Below are 20,071 nucleotides of genomic sequence, written 5' to 3'. Positions count from 1 at the left end.
TTCCCGGATTACAGTCTTGCATTTCTTCTGCAACGTAACTGTTTTTGACATATAAAGCTACTCCCCCTCCTCTCCCCTTTGTTCTATTTCTGTGAAAGAGGTTATAGCCCTCAATGGTTAAATTCCAGTGATGGGAGTCATCCCACCAGGTTTCAGTGATGCCTATGACATCGTATGTGTGGTGCTGTGCTAGGAGTTGGAGTTCGTCTTGCTTATTTCCCATGCTCTGAGCATTAGTGTAAAGACATGTAAGCCCCTGTGACCTCCCCTCGAACTGTTTATTTGGGATTATTGTGCTCTCTGTACTTGGTCCTTGCTGTGTTTGTGCAGCCCTCCGTTTAGCCTTTCGGCGGTTCCCTGTGGTCGTGGGTAATATAGTGTTCGCCAGGCTGTTGTTCCCCTCCCCCAGTGGATCTAGTTTAAAGTGCGCCTGATGAGGTTTGTGAGTCTGTGTGCAAAAAGATGTTTTCCTACTTGTGTGAGATGCACCCCATCGCTTGCCAGTAGTCCATCCTCTTGGAAGAGTAGACCATGGTCAAGGAAGCCAAAATGCTCCTCTTGACACCATTTTCTGAGCCAGTTATTGACCTGTACTATTTTTCCGGCCCTTGTAGAGCCGTGTCCTACAACCGGGAGGAGGGATGAAAAGATCACATGTACATTATACAGTTTTAGCTTTGTTCCCAGAGCTCGAAAATCATTTGTGATCTTTTGAAAAGTATGCCTAGCTGTGTCATTGGTACCTACATGAATCAACATAAGGTGGGGAGGGTGATGGGGCTTTAGGAGCCTGCTGAGCCTCTGAGTGATATGGTGTATTTTTGCCCCCGGGAGGCAGCATGTTTCTCGAGCCATCCCATCCGGTCTGGAAATGATGGCTTCCGTTCCTCTAAGGAGGGAGTCACCGACTACCAAGACCTGTTTCCTTTGAGGATTGACAGGGTCCCTTTTGTGCAAGACAGTGTGTATGTCCCCTGAAGAGTGTTCCTGTTGGAGTGAATCATGTAGGTGTAAAGTGTTGTCCTCCTCCTCAACATCCCCAGTGCATTCATCAATGACAATCCATTGAGATACATCCGAGAGCCCATTACTCTCCCAAGGATGTTCCTGTTGCTCCTGGTCTATGATTGGGGATGGAGCATTTGCATGATTACATAAGTGTGACTGTGGTGATGCACTGTCCCCGTCAGGGCTATCCCCTGCGCATTGATCCAGGGTGGTCCACTGAGTGGTATCTAAGAAACTGTGGTCCTCCACAAGATGTGTTTCCTGATTGTATGTTAATGATGTAAGAATTTCAAATCTGTTGTGTAAATGCAGCTGAGCAGAGGAGTTCTGCGGAGGCTGCCTGGTCCTGCGTCTCCTTCTATGGGTGACCTCCTTCCAAGCCTGAGGGTTGTCTACCTTTGAGTTGATCTCCCCATAAGGTTCCTGATCATGGTCTTGGTGGTGTTGGTGTGATGCAGGCTGCTGATCTACAGCAGCGTGTTGTGCAGTGTCCAAGAAGAGCTCAAGTGCCTGAATGTCCTTAAGGGTCTTAATACGGTGCTCGAGCTGTTGGATCCTCTGCTCCATCAGAGTCATCTGTTTGCATTTGGAGCAGATGTAGTTGTCTAGTTTTTGTGTGAAAAAGCGGAACATGCCACAGCTGGTGCATGTGATGGGAATGTTTTGCTTTTGTTGCATCTCTTGGTGAGCGTGGTGGCCAAGTGGGATCTTTGTACAGTTAAGTAATATGCACGCACTTTATGTGCAAACTGCAACAAACCACCTCTTTGTGTATTTGTTTATGTTGCTTTGTTTCCTGTATGTACTGCAACGTTGTTTCCCTACAGAAACATCCTCTGTTTTCCTCTTTAGTCGGGAGTGGTTAGCTTGAGAAAACTACAACTGGTGCTGATGCTGATCAGGACAGAGATAAGAAGGCTAAAGCCATAATCATATTGTGCCTTCAACCCAATCAGCTGGTGCATGTGAGAAACAAAGTTTCCGCTAACGAAGTGTGGGATTCTCTTAAAGGGGTGCATCAGAGGGAATCCTGTATTTCACAGCTGATATGGACTAAGAGACTGTACAATACTAAGCTAAAGAAGAGCCAGGATGTTAAGCGGCACCTAGATTTGATGAAGCAGCTTTTTGTTGAAGCAGAGGTGTGTGGAGTTGAATTTTCAGAGGCTCAGAAATGCTTTGTACTACTGGCAAGTCTATCAGATGAGTGGGACTATCTGATCCAGTCGTTCCAAAGTTTGAGGGTCCAGGATTTGTCACTGGACTTAGGTTGTTGTAAAGTCCTCGAGGAGCTGGACAAACAAAAGTTTGAGAAGTCCCAGAAGCAAGAGCAGCCCGAGTATGTCCAGGAGGGGCGCAAGAGATGGACTTCCAACCAGATGGTGATGGTGACAACCAAGAGACATCTGTGTATGGAGTCAAAACAAAGAATGTTATTCCTGTGGGCGAGGAGGCCATATCACCAGGAATTGTCCAGGTGCCAAGAAGAGGCCTTTCAGAGGGAGATATTCTTGTGGGAAAGGCGGAGGTGCAAAATCAACAACATCTGCTGCCCATGCTTTCATGGCTGCCAGTGATCCTGTTCAAGGGGAGAACAAGTGGTTCCTGGACTCTGGAGCAACTCATCACATTGTAATAGATCCAAAGATGTGGAAGAACCTGAAGGATACAGCAGGTACAACTGTGACTTTGGCAGATGGGACTGTGAGAACCATCAATAAGTGTGGGACTGCATATATTTCTTGTTTGGGAGTTAATTGGGAATATGTAATTTGTGTTCCAGATCTTAAGACCAATTGGTTGAGTGTCGCAACATTGACAGAATGTGATTATGATGTTTTAAATGTTTTTAGTTTTTAATGCCTTTTGTATTATATTGCTGATGTGATGGCACTGTGTTGCCAATTTGTAAGCCGCACTGAGTCCCCCAGGGGAGAAGGGCGGGGTAGAAATACCGGAAATAAATAAATAAATAAATAAATTATAAAGTTGTCTTTAAAGGAATTTATTGCTTTGTTTTGAAAAAAGGAAAAATTGTGTGAAAAGGAGTTAAAAGAAACAAATTGTTTCAAATGTTTTGCAAATTTGCAAAGATGGTGCAGAGGTTTATTATGTAAAGAAACAAATTGTGCATGATAGATGCATTCATTATCTGCACAGAGCAATGGGACATACTGATGTCAAAGTGCTGAATCAAATGCTAAATGTTTGCATAGATTTTGAATGTGAGAAATGTGACCATCTGCTAGATTGTGCAGTTTGTAAAGAGGTAAAGGTTAAACCAATTCAGTTTTCAAAGAAATCCAAAATCAAAGTAGACGAAATGTTTGAAATTGTTCATGTTCACCTGGCTGGACCATTTAATAAGAGTGAAGGAGGGTCTAGTTTTGCATTGTTGCTGGTGGAAAGATTAACCAGATTTGCATACATTTATTTTCTCAAGGAAAAAGTGCAGAAAAGAGAATGGAGGTGTTGCAGGTGATGAAAAATTGCATGATGAAAGATTCAGGTTGTTCTTCTAGAATTTGGCCTGAAGCCCTGCACACGAGTAATTTCATTGTGAATCGTTTGTGGAATGAGTGTATCAAAGATTTTCCATTTAAAAAGATGTACAATAAAGCTCCAAATTTGAAGTATGTAAAGGTTTTTGGTCAGTTTGCAAATGTGCTCATACCTGCTAGTCAAAGAACAAAAGGTGAGCCAAAGTGGCGCAGATTGAGATTTCTAGGATTCTACAAATATAAGCTCAAGTTTCACAGCAGCCCAGGGAGAGTAAGATACTCAAAAGTGGCATATTTTGATAAGGATGCAGGTTGGGAAAGACTGCACCTGAATAAGGGGGTTCTAAATGGTAGCTCAGAAGAAGCAGAAGTTCTGCGAACGCAAAAGGTCAAAAACAGGTAGTTAAGGAGGAGAAGGTCTCCACTCCTGAGAAAGGAAAAGCACAAACACCACAAAAAGGACAGCAAACCACAAGGCTTCTGTTAAGAGAGAGAAAAAGCCAGTTTCAAACCTTCCGTTTTTGAGCAAGGTGATTGAACGGACAGTGGCGGGACAGCTACAGCAATTCTTAGATGAGACTGCGGGCTTAGACCCCTTCCAATCAGGCTTTCGTTCAGGTCATGGGACAGAGACTGTCTTGGTAGCTATTACGGATGAAATTCGTCGTCAGTTAGACCGGGGCGGATCAGCGCTATTGGTACTCTTGGACCTTACAGCTGCATTCGACACCGTGGGCCATGACTTGCTGATCCATCGATTGGCTATGTCTGGTGTACGAGGTTTAGCTCTTCAATGGTTCTATTCATTTCTCTGGGACCGGAGACAGAGGGTGGAGTGGTCAGGCCAAAGCTCTGAGAGCTCCTGCCTTTGCTGTGGAGTTCCCCAGGGTGCTATCCTTTTGCCCCTGTTATTTAACATCTACGTCCGACCACTTGCTTCAGAGAGTTTAATATGATTGTCTTGTCACCTCGCCTGAAAAGAAATAAACCATATGTAATTCCATCAGTTGTTCCTCTGGGATTAGGTTCCAGCTCCATTTCCACCTTGGTTGCGAATGTCCAGTTTGTGAACGTCGTGCCCCTAGAGAAACATCCTCTGTTTTCCTCCACAGTCAGGAGTGGTTAGCTTGTGTATTGTAAATAGCTGTTATGGGAGGGATCCAGAGTTAGCCCCTTCCCTTTGGGACAGTGGTTCCCAACCAGTGGTCCACGGACCACCAGTGGTTCGCAATAACTAAAATACGGTCTGCCTTCTAACCTTCCCTTCCTTTGCCTTCTTTTCTCTTCCCTTCCTCTGCCTTCTTTTCTCTTGCCCTTCCTTCCTTCCTTTTTCTCTTCTCTCCTCTTCCCTTCCTTTGCCTTCTTTTCTCTTGCCCTTCCTTCCTTTTTCTCTTCTCTCCTCTTCCCTTCCTTTGCCTTCTTTTCTCTTGCCAACAATGGTTCGGGTCCACCCTATCTTTGCGATCACGTCTTCCCCGGTGAACCTGCAGAGCCTTTAAGATCTGCTAGGAAGGCCCTTCTCTCGCTCCCGCCTCCTCACAAGCACGGTTGGTGGGGACGAGTGGGAGGGAGGGCCTTCCTTCTTGGTGGTGGCCCCCCGGCTCTGGGACTCTCTCCCCAGGGAGATCAGATGAGCGCCCACCCTGCCCATCTTCCCTAAAGACCTGAAACGTGGATGTTTCAATGTGCCTTTGATGAAGGGGTTCCTTTGTCGACTAGGCCCCCTCGCCCTCACTCATCGCCCGGCCTTGCAGCGCTGTATTACCCGCCCTGCCCTTGCAACTGTTCCTGCGCTAGCCCTTGCCCGCCCTCTTAGATCTGAACATGCCCATTGTTCTCGGCTACTGGTTGATGGTGGTTGTTGTTCTTATGTTGTTATAATGCTTGTTGTTTGGTTTTATTGGTTTGATGATTGAAAATACAATTGTATATTCATTGTGCTATATTTTATTCTGTTTTTGCTGGGCGTTTTCCCCATGTAAGCCACCCCAAGTCCCTTTGGGCAGATGGTGGTGGGATTTAAGAATAAAGTAGTAGTAATAGTAGTAGTAGTAGTAGTAGTAGTAGTAGTAGTAGTTGTTGTTGTTATCTAAACACATAATAAAAGTAAAAAATCTGTATGTATGTATGTATGTAGCCGGGGCGCCCATTTACAGACAGGCTCCCACTTCCACAAATGGCTATAGCTCCCACTACGTAGGAAGAACCAGTGGCCCTCCCTCCAATGACACTGTAGGTTATAGCGAGTGCCGTGAAAATGTCCAAGCACTCTGCCAATGTCCTCCACAAACACCATCCTGCCCACCACCCAAGGGAAGGCTTTCATACAAAGACAATTTCCTCCTAGATCTTCTGTTTTTCCTCCACCAGACACCCCAGTGTTTCTGACGCTCTCCATTAGTGTGGAATTTGCATGACTCCGCCCACTGCCTCTCCCATAACCCTTTCCTACTCTTTTCCATGGCACACAGCAAACAGGAATTGATCAGCAACTGAACAAATTAGAGAGAGAGGTTTTGGGAGAATTCAGCATCATTTATAGGACTTGTAGGGACTGGGATGTATAGTCCACCTTCAATCTAAGAGCACTCTGAGCTCCACCAATGATGGACCTGGAACCAACGTGGCACACAGGACCCCCAAGACCAACTGAACATACTGCAGGGGTTTGAGGGAATAGACCTTGATTTGGGGAGTTACAGTTCACCCTTATCCAGAGAGCACTGAACTTAGCCGACACTGGACCTGAACCAAAACTGACACACAGACCCAATACTGGCAGGGTTTGGGGCGATTGACTTTGCAATATGGGAGTCGTGGTTCATGCCCATCCAGAGAGCACCAAACCCACCCGACTACAGTTCTCGACCAAACATGGCCCACAAACCCAACATGGCCGACTGAATACTGGCAGGGTTTGGGGTGACTGCCATTTGCATATGGGAGTTGTAGTTCACCCTTAGCCAGAGAGCCTTGAACCCAGTCGACAAATAACCCAGCCAACAAATGCTTTTTTCAACTCACCTGGGCACCACTGGGTCTCCAAACTTTTTACTCCAATGTTTACAGCCTGGCCATAATGCCAGTAATGTACCACCACGGGCAGAGAATCACAGCTTGATTGAGTCCGAGTTGATGTTTTTATATGTACATGTGTTTTATTTAGTTGCATTTTATATGGTGTTTACTTTTTAGGCACTTTGTGCCGTCTGTAAGTTGCTCCAAGTCCCTTCAGGGAGATGGTGGCGGGAAAGAAGAATGAAGTTATGGTTGTTGTTGTTGTTGTTATTATCAGTTCCACATTCCACCCCATGACGGAAGGTGCAGAAGTCATCGCAACAGTGTCTGCAGTGCGACATTAATTACCAACAAACTGGACAGGGGTTTTGGGGGGAATTGACCTTGATTTGGGGAGGTGTAGTTCTCTACATCCAAAAACCACTGTGAACCCAGCCTACGATGGCACACAGACCCAACATATCCAACTTTAAATACTGATGGCAGTTTGGGGTGATTGACCTAGGAATCCGGGAGCTGTAGTTCACCCACATCCAGAGATTACTGAACCCAGCCGGCGATGGATCCAGACCAAAATTGGTGCACAGGCCCAACGTGACTATCTTTTAAAACTGGCAGGCTTTGGGGAGGCCTGACCCCCGATTTTGGGAATTGTAGTTCACCCATATCATGAATTTCCCATCTGGAGCATACATAGAAAAGGAAAGGAAAGGCAGGCTTTTTCTAATAAGTAGCACCACAAATGTCCTAACCCAGGCATCGCCAGGTACCTAAGATAGTCTCTACCTATGTCTTCTTCTTCTTCTATATCCATAATAAAAGTGAAATTATGAAATAATAATACATTAAAACTTTGTTTTTATACCACATCTGTCTCCGCAGGGGGACTCAGAGCGGTTCTATGTGTATGTCTCCCACTTCCACAGACAGGTTCCCATTTTCACGCACACCCACAACCTCCCTCCCTCTCATGGCATTGCAGACTAGAAAGAGCGCTGTGAACCACGTCCTCCACAAACACCATTCTGCCCACCATCCAAGGGAATGCTTTTCTATGGGGACAATTTCACCCTAGATTTGATGTGTTCCCTCCACCACAGACACCTCAGTGTTTCTTACTCTTTCCATTGCTGTGGAATGTGCACGATCCCACCCACTGCCTCTTCCATAACCCTTTCCTAAACAGACCAGAACTGATCAGCTGACTCCATACAACAGGTCTTGGCACACCGACCTGACATGCCTAATTTGGAATACCAGTGGGTGTGGAGGGGACTGGCCTTAGAGGTTGGGAGTTATGGTTCACCCACAGTGCTCTCTCAGTGGGGGTTCTGTGACCCCACCGACAGATCTGGGCCAAACATGGCACACAGACCCCACATGCCATGGAGGGATTTTAGGGGGGGGGGGGGAGGGCTGATACATCATGGTAGAAGTTGTACTTCACCCCTCATCTAGGGAGCACTCTGAATCCCACCAGTAACAGATCTGGACCTAACCTGGCACCAGGGTGGGAGTTGTAGTTCACCCTGCATCCAGAGAGCACTGTGAACCCAACCAATGACCGTTCTAGACCAAACCTGGCACACATACCCAGCATGGCCAACTTTGAATACTGATTGGGTTTGGGTGGAGGGAACTGACCCATGATTTTGGGAACTGTAGTTCACCCTCATAGAATCATAGAATCATAGAAATGGAAGTCCAGTCCAACCCCATTCTGCCAAGAAGCAGGAAAATGACATTCAAAGCACCCCCAACAGATGGCCATCCAGCCTCTGCTTAAAAGCCTCCAAAGGAGCCTCCCCCACACTCTGGGGCAGAGAGTTCCACAGCTCCTGATGTTCAGGTGAAATCTCCTTTCCTGCAGTTTGAAGCCATTGTTCTGCGTCCTAGTCTGCAGGGCAGCAGAAAGCAATCTTGCTCCCTCCTCCCAATGACTTCCCCTCACATATTTGTACATGGCTATCATGTCTCCTCTTAGCCTTCTCTTCTGCAGGCTAAACTTGCATAGCTCTATCAGTCGCTCCTCCTAGGGCTTGTTCTCCAGACCCTGGATCATTTTAGTTGCCCTCCTCTGGACGCTTTCCAGCTTGTCAACATCTCCCTTCAATTGCAGTGCCCAGAATTGGACACAGTGTGATTCCAGGTGTGGTCTGACCAAGGCAGAATAGAGGGGAGCAGGACTTCCCTGGATCTAGATGCCATTCCCCTATTGATGCAGGACAGAATCCCATTGGCTTTCTTAGCAGCCGCATCACATTGTTGGCTCAGTTTAACTTGTTGTCCACGAGGACTCCAAGGTCTTTTTCACACGTACTGCTGTCGAGCCAGGCGTCCCCCATTCTGTATCTATGCATTCCATTTTTTCTGCCTAATTTCTTGCATTTGTCCCTGTTGAACTTCATTTTGTTAGTTTTGGGCCATCTCTCTAATCTGTTAAGATTGTTTAGAATTCTGCTTCTCTCTTCTGGAGTGTTGGCTATCCCTCCCAGTTTGGTGTCGTCTGCAAACTTGATGATCGTGCCTTCTAACCCTTCGTCTAAGTTGTTAATAAAGATGTTAAACAGAACCGGGCCCAGGACAGAGCCCTGCGGCACTCCACTTGTCACTTCTTTCCATGATGAAGACGACACATTGGTGAGCACCCTTTGGGTTCGTTTGCTTAGCCAATTACAGATCGACCTAACCGTAGTTTTGTCTAGCCCACATTTTACTAGCTTGTTTGCCAGAAGGTCGTGGGGGACTTTGTCGAAGGCCTTACTGAAATCCAGGTAGGCTACATCCACGGCATTCCAGCTTGTAACTCTATCGAAAAAAGAGATCAGATTAGTCTGGCATGATTGGTTTTTGATAAATCCTTGTTGACTATTAGCAATGACAGCATTTGTTTCTAAATGTTCACAGACCACTTTCTTAGCGATCTTTTCCAGGATCTTGCCTGGTATCAACGTGAGGCTGACCGGTCGGTAATTGTTTGGGTTGTTCTTTTTTCCCTTCTTGAAGATAGGGACCACATTCGCCCTCCTCCAATCTGCTGGGACTTCTCCCGTTCTCCAAGAACTCTCGAAGATAATTGCCAGTGGTTCTGAAATAACTTCCGCTAGTTCCTTCAATACTCTTGGATGTAGCTGATCTGGCCCTGGGGACTTGAATTCGTTTAGAGAGGCCAGGTGTTCCTGGACAACTTGTTTCCCTATTTGGGGTTGGATTTCCCCCAATCCTTCGTCCATTCCATGTTGCTGGGGTTGAAGATGGCTTTCTTTTTGTGAGAAGACTGAGGCAAAGAAGGCATTAAGTAGTTCTGCCTTTTCCCTGTCCCCTGTCACCATCACCCCATCTTCTCCTCACAGTGGCCCTATTGCCTCCTTGTTCTTCCTTTTTCTACCAACGTAAGCAAAAAAGCCTTTTTTTGTTGTTTTTTATGTCCCTGGCAAGTCTGAGCTCATTTTGCGCTTTAGCCTTGCGAACCTTTTCCCTACAGGAGTTGGCTATACGTTTGAATTCTTCTTTGGTGATTTCTCCCCTTTTCCACTTCTTGTGCATGTCTCTTTTGAGTCTTAGCCCAGTTAGAAGTTCTTTGGACATCCATTCTGGCTTCTTCGCACTTGTTTTATTTTTTTTCTTTGTTGGCACTGTTTGCATTTGCGCCTTGAGTATTTCACTTTTTAAAAACTCTCATCCATCCTTAACTCCCTTGTCTTTTAATATTGGCGTCCATGGAATGCCGCTCAGTAATTCCTTCATTTTTTGGAAGTCAGCTCTCTTAAAGTCCAGAATGCGTGTTTGACTTGTTTTAGTTTCAGCCTTCCTTTGTATGGCAAACTGCAGGAGCACATGGTCACTTGCCCCTAAGGATCCAACCACTTCGACTGTATTGATCAGGTCTTTCACATTTGTTAAGATTAGATCAAGAGTAGCTGATCCCCTTGATGCCTCTTCTACCTTCTGGACCATAAAATTGTCTGCAACGCAAGTGAGGCAATGTGAATCAGTTGCTTTGTATTTTAGTCTCCAGAGAAGCAGGAAAAACTTGCCAATTTCTTTTCAAAGGGACATCCTTCCAAATATTGGCTCTCTTGTCCCCTTGGCCTTTTTTCCCCTCTGAACTAAACACACCCATCACCCTCGGCCATTCCCTAGAGCCCTTCTCTGGAGACATCTCAAAATCTTGCTTGAATTGTGCTGCCCAGAACTGGACACAAGGTTATTCCAGATCAGGTCTGATCAAAACGTAGAAGAGAGTTGACTAAAACTTACCCAGATCTAGACATCACCCTCCCGTTGGTACAGCCTAAAATCACACTGGCATTTCAAAGCTGCTGTATCACACTCATTTTTAAAAAACAATATTTATTCAAAGACTAAAGAAGAAAAACAAATCAAAGCATGTTTACACAAATTACAATTTTGGTATTTAAAAACAGTATTTTATACAAATAATAATTTTGGTACATTTTTTAAAAAAAGGCCTATTTAACAAATATAAAGGGAACAAGGACACACACCTTGGACAATAAGAACAAAACTAACTGACATCAAACGCTAATTTACAAAACTCACTCACTATATGATTTGTATCTCTATTTACTCTTATTTCCTTTCAATGCGGTTCTATACTTCATGAATGTAGTTAATATGTCCATCTCAACGGATTCATGAATCTTCATCAGTCGTTGTAGTCATTTTTTGTCTTCCATTCTCTGCAGTTGGGTAGGGATACTGTGTGTCCTAATGGACCCTTTGCCAAAGGTGGGGATTGAACAGTCTCATATCCAGAAAGGGTTTCACTCTACACAGGGATAAGTACACACAAAGCAAGGCTGATGGTCTCATGTTCCAGGGCTCTCTCGGTATAAAGTCTGAGGTTTATTAAACAAACACAAGACAAGCCAAGACCATATTATTTTATAGGAAAACTAAAGTCTTCAGTCCAGCTAAAACAGTGGTTCCCAACCTGGGGTCCATGGACCACCAGTGGTCCGCAAGAACTAAAATAGGGTTCACAGCCTCACAGTTACTACACCATTACAATGAGAGTGACTGGTCTCGCAAAACCCTCTGATAGTCCCGAGGATTATTAAATATGGTTTTCTGTGGGCGAGCAGATGACGACTCACTGGATGGCATATCAGGAATGAGAGCTGACGTGGTCTATCCAATGCAATTTTCTGAATCATCACTCCAAATAACCAAACCAAATCTAAAGTTGACCAAAAACTGATTTATAACCCTTCTGGTACTAATTTTGGAGAGTGGTCCCTTGTCAAATGATCCCTAGTTAAAAAAAGGTTGGGAGCCACTGAGCTAAAATAATTGGAGCAACACCGTTGAAGGAACAATGAATACAAGTGCAGGTCAAGAGTCCAATTATTGCAGACAAGTTGAGTACTGCAGATACAGGTCAGGAGTGAAAATTAACAAGAACCAAGGTCACAGTCCCAACAGTCACATGCCAGGAGTTCATTCAGCTGAGTTGATAAAACAACAACCAAGAAATCAAGAGTACAAACCGAATTTAGAGTCCCAAAGTCAAGCCAGAAAGTCAGGGATACAAACAAAGTCCAAGTCCATATACGAAACCTAGACGTCAGTCCAGAATTTAGAGTCAATGATTCAGGATACAACAAAGTCCAGAAAAGGGTTAAAAGTACAGGGCTAGCACCCAAAATTTCAACCAAGGGACTCAGGACAGATCACAGTACATACAGTACACATGCATGGGAAACAATTGATGCCATTGAATGCAGAAGAGCCAAGAAATAAGGCAGGAGTATGAAGATACGACGTTATCTGCAACCAAAGAGCTATTCTTTTTCAGAACCCTTTAATCCAGAGATCTCTGCTGCTGCTCATTTCAGCAAACCTTCACACATCATCCTAGAAGCCTGCGATGGGTCTCTTTGCGGAGGAGGTTAGGTGAACCCCTTCCAAGCTTGCTGCCATTCTGAGTGACACCTGCTCCCAGTAGCCGTCAACCAAGGCCACACAAACTCCGATTCATGGTGGAGAGAGAGCAAGGTGCTGGCCTTCCTCTTTCCTTCCAATGTGTTTTTATAGATTCGGAAACTCAAAGGCCCGTCTCCTCTAGAGGTACATGAGTTCTGTGATGTCTACTGTATGCTGAACTTTTTCTAAAGCTCTGTTCCTATTCCGTGCATTAAGGTGACTTCTCCTCTGTGTGGGTCCTTTGATGGGAACATAGACTGCCACTCTGACTGAGGCTTTCTCCACATTCTATGCATTTATATGGCTTCTCCCCTGTGTGGGTCTTTTGATGGGAACGTAGACTGTCACTCTGACTGAAGCTCTTTCCACATTCTATGCATTTATATGGCTTCTCCCCTGTGTGGGTCCTTTGATGAGAACGTAGATGTCCACTCTGACTGAAGCTCTTTCCGCATTCTACGCATTTATGTGGCTTCTCCCCTGTGTGGGTCCTTTGATGGGAACGTAGACTGTCACTCTGACTGAAGCTCTTTCCACATTCTATGCATTTATATGGCTTCTCCCCTGTGTGAGTCCTTTGATGGGAACGTAGATTGCCACTGTGACTGAAGCTCTTTCCGCATTCTACGCATTTATGTGGCTTCTCCCCTGTGTGGGTCCTTTGATGGGAACGTAGATTGCCACTGTGACTGAAGCTCTTTCCGCATTCTACGCATTTATGTGGCTTCTCCCCTGTGTGGGTCCTTTGATGGGAACGTAGACTGCCACTCTGACTGAAGCTTTCTCCACATTTCATGCATTTATGTGGCTTCTCCCCTGTGTGGGTCCTTTGATGAGAACGTAGATGTCCACTCCGACTGAAACTCTTTCCACATTCTATGCATTTATGTGGCTTCTCCCCTGTGTGGGTCTTTTGATGGGAACGTAGACTGCCACTTTCACTGAAGTTTTCTCCACATTCCATGCATTTATATGGCTTCTCCCCTGTGTGGGTCCTTTGATGGGAACGTAAATTGTCACTCCGACTGAAGCTCTTTCCACATTCTATGCATTTATATGGCTTCTCCCCTGTGTGCTTCCTTTGATGGGAACGTAGACTGCCACTCCGACTGAAGCTTTCTCCACATTCCATGCATTTATAGGGCTTCTCCCCTGTGTGCTTCCTTTGATGGGAACGTAGACTGTCACTCTGACTGAAGCTTTCTCCACATTCTATGCATTTATATGGCTTCTCCCCTGTGTGCTTCCTTTGATGGGAACGTAGACTGCCACTGTGACTGAAGTTTTCTCCACATTCCATGCATTTATAGGGCTTCTCCCCTGTGTGCTTCCTTTGATGGGAACGTAGACTGTCACTCCGACTGAAGCTTTCTCCACATTCTATGCATTTATATGGCTTCTCCCCTGTGTGCTTCCTTTGATGGGAACGTAGACTGCCACTGTGACTGAAGTTTTCTCCACATTCCATGCATTTATAGGGCTTCTCCCCTGTGTGGGTCCTTTGATGGGAACGTAGACTGCCACTGTGACTGAAGTTTTCTCCACATTCCATGCATTTATAGGGCTTCTCCCCTGTGTGGGTCCTTTGATGGGAACGTAGACTGCTACTGTGACTGAAGTTTTCTCCACATTCCATGCATTTATATGGCTTCTCCCCTGTGTGGGTCCTTTGATGGGAACGTAGACTGTCACTCTGACTGAAGCTCTTTCCACATTCCACACATTCATATGGCTTCTCCCCTGTGTGGGTCCTTTCATGTACAGTAAGAGAATTTTTCCAATCAAATTGTTTCCCACATTCCAGACACTGATGTAACTTCTCCCCTGTGTGTGATCTAGGATAGGGAGGTAGAGGACTTGCCATTCTTTTATATTTATAATTCAAATATTATGCCAGGAGTTCACAGATATAACCTCCTGAACAGCACAGTCTTTGTATTGCTGTAGCCTTCTGCTCGCTTTCCCAAGCCTCTCTTTTTTCAGCACAATCTTATTTCCTCCTCTTAACTGCATAGGTTTGTAGCTTGAAATATATTTTTACTACTTATTTTTTCTTGTTGTCATTGCTGTGTATCTTGAAGTCCCTTTAGACTTAGAGCACTCCTTGGGCAAAGCTCTCACAACGTATTCTTTGCAGAGCTTTTTCAGAAGTTACCTGCAGACAAATGAGGGGAAAATCTCTTCAGGAGTTGAACAGAGAAAGATTTCATGGAACATGAAAAACAAGTCTCGTGCTGTAACAAACCCAGGGGAAGAGGGTGAGCCCATTGCCTGGTGAGAAATGCTTTAACACTTGCCTAACAACAAACAATCCCTCCTCAGGTCCAAAGGGGACGGTGCACAAAGATACTCTGCACAAAATAAAATCCAACCATACCGATTAAAATCCAACAATGCAGCAAAGCTGAAGGCATAACAGGCTGTGAACTGTGAACATTTATTTTTGGCGTCTTTCGCTGAATTAAATTATTCTCAATGTCTTGTAGAGATATGTGGTCAGCCTTATATAAATTAATGTAATAATGTTTTAAAGCCTGTTGAATATTGATATCATCTATTAATATTTTATCCTCATGTTGTATCTTAACAGTAAGTCCCCTTCAGGGTAGAGAAAGGCGGGGTAGAAATGTCATAAATAAATAAATACATAAATAAAGAATTGACAATTACATTTTTGGGCTTTCTTTCCTCAACGTATATGCTAACTATTTCCTTGGTTTGTTAGCTGATTCAAAATATTTTTTTTGCATTCTTTATTTTAGTTTCCAATTCATTAACTAGTAACACAATAATTCTTTTGTAGGAGTTTTATCTGAGTTAGAATGTTTGAATTCAAAGGATTTTTCTTTAACTCCTCTTCTTTTTTTTAATATCATCTGAAATTATCTGAAAATATTTCTGTCTATTCTTTCTCATTTCAGTGTTGCATTTTATAAAGTATCCTCTAATATAAGCTGTACTGGCATCCCATACTGTTTGAATATCTGTAACTTGATTTAAATTAAGTTCCAAATATTCTTTCAGTTTTTCTTTCAAATTCTCAATTACGTCCTCCTTTTGCAGTAATTGCCATCTAAGTGTTTTTAATAATAATAATAATAACTTTATTTTTATACCCGCCCCATCTCCCCGAAGGGACTCGGGGCGGCTTACATGGGGCCTTGCCCGATAAAACAATCAAATATCAAAACACAGCAATAAAACAGTTATCCAATAAAAACATCAATTACAGTAAAAACAATCGTTAGATCAACATAAAACATACAATATTAACACTGGAGACTAATTCATAGAACCCAGGCAAAGCGCAACATGTGCCGAAATAGGCCGAAATGGGGAAGGGCCATTTTTTACTTTCTTTTTAATTACTAGAGTCACTGGATTATGATCTGAGATAGTTTTGGGTAGGAGTTCTGTCTTTTGAACAGGTTTTGAGTTTGGCAGATATCCATATCTTTTCCATTCTAGAGAAAGTATTTTGTCTTTCTGAAAATTGTGTACTGTATATACTCGAGTAAAAGCTGGTGGGAACGAGAAAGGGGGCCTTCTCCGTGCTCCTCCGTGCTCCTCCCCTCCCAAAAGAACGAAAAACTGCCCCCTCCCTCCTTGCCTTCAAACTAAAAACACATCTATGCACTCTGGCCTACTGAGAGGAGGAAGACTAATACGACTCAATATGTATCATTGTCTAGATATATTAAATCCTGTCTAGATACTGGAATTGATCTCAATTGGACACCATCTGACCACTTAATAAGGTCTGAGCTGTTTGAAGTGTTTATTCTGTGTACATTTACACTATGTGACTATGTTTGCTAGGCTTGTCAAGTTTTATTTTTGAGGAGAGTCCTCCAAGTTCTGTCAGTCATCCAGATTTGACTGCAGGCATGTTTCAAAATCCAAAAAGATGTCCCATTGGTGAGGAAGAGGAGGGGGAAAGGCTTCCTTTCTGCTGCTCTGGAGACTAAGGGACAACGGAGCCAGGAGGTCAAACGGCAAGAAAAGGGATTCCTCCCAAACACGAGGAAGGACTTCCTGAGGGCAAGAAGAAGAGCTGTTCAGCAGGGGAACTCTCTGCCTCAGAGTCTGGTGGGAGCTCCTTCTTTGGAGGATTTAGTCAGAGGCTGGATGGAGATCTGTCGGGAGGATTTGGATTGTGTTTCCCTGCCTGGCAGAAGGTGGTGGGGCTGGGTGGCCCTTGGGGTCTCTCCCAACCCTCTGGCTTCGGGGATTCCTCGTGTCTCAGTCCTAGGCCAAGGCTGCCGCCTCCCCCTCCCCCGCCTCCTCCTCAAGGACTTGGGAGATATTTGTCTTGGGATAGAACTCCCAGGTTCCTCCAACCCTCATGCCAGGAGGGTTTCTGGGCGTTGTAGTCCAAGAGAGCCATTCCCTTTGGGGAGAGAGGGAGGGTTAGAAATAAAGTTATTACTATTACTATTATTATCATTATTCCCTCCACTCTCTTGAGCAGGGATTCCCAAACTCTATTCCTCTGGGATTTCTTGGACTTTAGCACCCAGAAGCCTCAGCTGCCTTGGCCCAAGATCAGGGATTCTGGGACATGGAGTCCCCGGAAGTGGAAGGCCAGGGCTTGGGAAGGGAGGCTCCTGAGAAGGGACCAGGCTTCCATGGCTGAACTGCTCTTGCCATCCAGAAATGCTTCCCAATGTTTAGTTGGAAGCTTCTTTCCCACAATGTGAATCAACTGCTTTCCATTTTAGTCTCCAGAGTAGCAGGAAAAACTTGCCCTTTTCTCCTCAGTGGGACATCCTTCCCCATATTGGCTCTCCTGTCCCCTCGGCCTTTCTTTCCCTCTCAGCTAAAGATACCCAAACTACTCCCAAGTCCGCCTCACCTTTTGGCACCTGCTGTTCCTTCTCCACTTCGGCCTGGAGCTTCTTCTGCACGGCCTCCGCCAATCCCTCCCTGCAGACGCCCTTCTTTCCGCAGGACGGCCCTCTCTGCCGAGGGAAGGGTCCGGGTTATGCGTCTGTTGCCATTTCCAAAAAAGGACAAAGCAGTCAAAAAGGGCAAAGCAGCAACAACAGCAGTTCAGCAGATCAGGAGCTCAATAATAATAATAATAATAATAATAATAATAATAATAATAAACAGATGAAACAATAGATCACACCCTCAGCTGCTGCAGAAAGATTGCACAGACAGACTACAAGCAGAGGCAGAACACCGTTGCTCAGATGATTAATTGGAACTTGTGCCACAAATACCATCTGCCTGCAACAAAGAACTGGTGGAATCACAAGCCCGAAAACGTTACAGAGAATGAACATGTCAAGCTACTCTGGGACTTCCGAATTCAGACAGACAGGGTTTTGGAGCACAAGACCCCTGACCTCACGATCGTGTTAAAAAAAAGTATGGACTGTCAATATTGTCATCCCAGGTGACAGCAGGATTGAGGAGAAACAACTAGAAAAGCTGACATGATATGAGGATTTAAAGATCGAATTACAAGGACTCTGGCACAAGCCAGTCAAGGTGGTCCCAGTGGGTGCAGTGGCTAAAAACCTTGGCCTGCACTTAAACACAATCGGCGCTGACAAAATTACCCTCTGCCAGCTGCAGAAGGCCACCTTATTGGGAGAGGCACGCATTACTCGCCGATACATCACACAGTCCTAGACATTGGGGAAGTGTCCGAGGTGTGATCCAAGACAGCCAGCAGAGTGTCTGCTGTGGACTCATCTTGTTATGTTTCAAATAATAATAATAACAACAACAACTTTATTTTTGTATCCCGCGCCATCTCTGCGAGGGGACTTGGGGTGGTTTCTCTGGGGACCAATCCCAACAATATACAATCAAATGCATTCCAATCCCAAGGAATTAATACATCAGTGCCTCTAAAACACAACATCCCAAAAGCGTAGCCCATGAGATGGGATCAGCCAAACAGTCTGGACCTGAACCATCCAGGGCTTGAAAGGCCATCACCAGCCCTTTGACTTGTGCCCAGTGACAGGCTGTCAGTCAGTGGAGGGGGGGGGGGGGTGTCAGCAACCTGGCTGCCCCGTTTTGGAAGGCGCATGCGCAGAGGGCCTGGAGGGCCGAGCAGGCCGCAGCCTCCCCGGGACAGACAGACAGACCAAGGCCGGACGGGGAAGGGAGGCCCGTCAGCAGGGACCCCGAACCCTCACCCAGCTGCCCCTGACCTGCTCCTCTCTCTCTCTCTCTCTCTCCCGAAAGGCCTCCTCCTCCTCCTCCTCCTCCTCCTCCTCCTCCCTCTTCCTCGAAGGGCGCTCACAGGAAAGGGTGGAAGGCGGGGCTTCGCCTGAGGGAACTAGGCGCTTCTCCCCCCCCCCCGCCTTCCCCCCTTCGCTTCACGGTCCGCCAATGGGAACCCGCCTTCCTCTCGCGCGTCATCGGTCTCCGGGCAGGAACGCCCCCGACCCTCCCCTCGCCCTTGGGCCGTGAAGGGTCCTTCCAGAAATGGGCCAATGGGGATCGGCCTGGTCTCTCCGCGTCACCAGTCTCCGGGCAGCCTCGCCCTGGCCTTCCCGCCCGCGGGTCATGTGACGGGCTGAGTGACCGTTGGGAAGGCCGAGGCCTGAGCCGGGAGCGAGGGGGGAGGGGCGGGGAGGGGCGGGGCCTGCCTTCTTCCTTCCTTCCTTCCTTCCTTCCTTCTCTCCGAGCCCGAGCCTGCGGCCTCGTCCTCCGCCTCGTCAGTCCTGGTGAGTCTCGTTGCCAGGCCTCCTCCCGAGGGCCCAAGAGGAGCCAAGGCCCAAGGGAGGGAGGGAGGGAGGGAGGGAGGGAGGGGAGGCCGAGGAGGGCCCGGGCCTGGCCCACTCCCAGGCGGGCCTTCCTCTCTCGTTCTCTCCCTGGGAACACAGGCCACCACCGCTCTCTCTCTCTCTCTCTCTCTCTCTCTCTCAGCCAGGCCTGGGCAAGCTCCGGGCCTCCCTCCGGGGCGGGGTTTTGGACTCCAACTCCCAGAAGGCCTCCCCTCAGGCCCCGCAGGCCTCCCCTTCACCTCCACCTCAAGACTGCGGAGAGAGAGAGAGAGAGAGAGAGAGAGAGCAAGGGACTGGGGAAGGGAGGTCAACAGACCAAGAGAAGGAAGGAAGGAAGGAAGGAAGGGCGCTCGGAAAGGGAGGGGCCCCCAGGGATCAGCTGGCATGGACATTCACAACAGAGGGACATGCAGACAAAGGGAGAACAACAACAACAACAACAACAACATTTGTATCCTGCCACCATCTCCCCCAGAGGGGACTCGGCGTGGCTCACAGAAAGATCCCATACAAAACAGGAACAATATACAAGACAGCAATCAACAAGAAGCCCTGCTTGACTCTCAAGCCAAAAGTGGGTGGTAGAAATCACATGGTACAAAAGCTGACTGGCACAACCTGGGGATCCCAACCAGGCCCTGGAAAGACAGGCGCTTGGCTCCTCTGCTGCTGAATTCACAGGCCCAGTGGGGAAGACATCTCACCACGTTCAAACAGTGGACGTGGCTCTTCATGAGACATGCCGCACCCTCACAGGATGTCTGCGCCCCACACCACGGGAGAAATGATACTGTTGAGTCCCTCTGGGGAGAGAGGGCAGTCTAGAAATGAAATGGTATTTAT

At 46.3% G+C, this 20,071-nt stretch overlaps 3 protein-coding genes and 1 pseudogene across 5 annotated transcripts in view; 1 reads left to right on the top strand and 3 right to left on the bottom strand.

The window, feature by feature from the left end:
- The window catches only part of LOC103281434 (zinc finger protein 658B-like), a 68,185-nt gene extending 50,766 nt beyond the window's left edge, over positions 1 to 17,419 (bottom strand). The window contains exon 1 of the mRNA XM_062972726.1: positions 17,332 to 17,419. The gene's annotated coding sequence lies outside the window, so the exon portion shown is untranslated. The remainder of the gene's footprint in view (positions 1 to 17,331) is intronic.
- LOC134296834 (zinc finger protein 658B-like) overlaps positions 1 to 17,469 on the bottom strand; it is a 135,878-nt pseudogene extending 118,409 nt beyond the window's left edge.
- LOC103282550 (zinc finger protein 24) overlaps positions 1 to 20,071 on the top strand; it is a 45,766-nt gene that overhangs the window by 17,381 nt on the left and 8,314 nt on the right. The window contains exon 1 of one of the 3 annotated variants that reach the window (XM_062972861.1): positions 19,087 to 19,168. The exons of 1 other annotated variant lie outside the window; for it this stretch is intronic. The gene's annotated coding sequence lies outside the window, so the exon portion shown is untranslated. Of the gene's footprint in view, positions 1 to 19,086; positions 19,169 to 19,228; positions 20,064 to 20,071 lie in introns of those variants that run through there. One more of the 3 variants, XM_062972863.1, reaches the window with a different exon arrangement.
- On the bottom strand, positions 10,861 to 17,434 carry LOC107983945 (zinc finger protein 709-like). The gene is made up of 2 exons (XM_062972751.1): positions 17,332 to 17,434; positions 10,861 to 14,631 (listed from the first exon to the last, which is right to left on the bottom strand). Exon 2 carries the CDS (start codon positions 14,338 to 14,340, stop codon positions 12,688 to 12,690), a length of 1,653 nt encoding a protein of 550 aa, XP_062828821.1. The 5' UTR covers positions 14,341 to 14,631; positions 17,332 to 17,434; the 3' UTR covers positions 10,861 to 12,687.

This window comes from Anolis carolinensis, chromosome 2 (genome assembly GCF_035594765.1).
Source record: "Anolis carolinensis isolate JA03-04 chromosome 2, rAnoCar3.1.pri, whole genome shotgun sequence".
In the NCBI taxonomy this organism is placed as follows: Eukaryota; Metazoa; Chordata; class Lepidosauria; order Squamata; family Dactyloidae; genus Anolis; species Anolis carolinensis.
Note: the sequence above shows the minus strand (reverse complement) of the source record. Positions and strands in the feature narration are given on the sequence as shown.

What these genes read in the sequence shown, in the direction of transcription:
- LOC107983945 (XM_062972751.1), bottom strand. Translation starts at nt 14,340, where the DNA reads ATGGCAAGTCCTCTACCTCCCTATCCTAGATCACACACAGGGGAGAAG.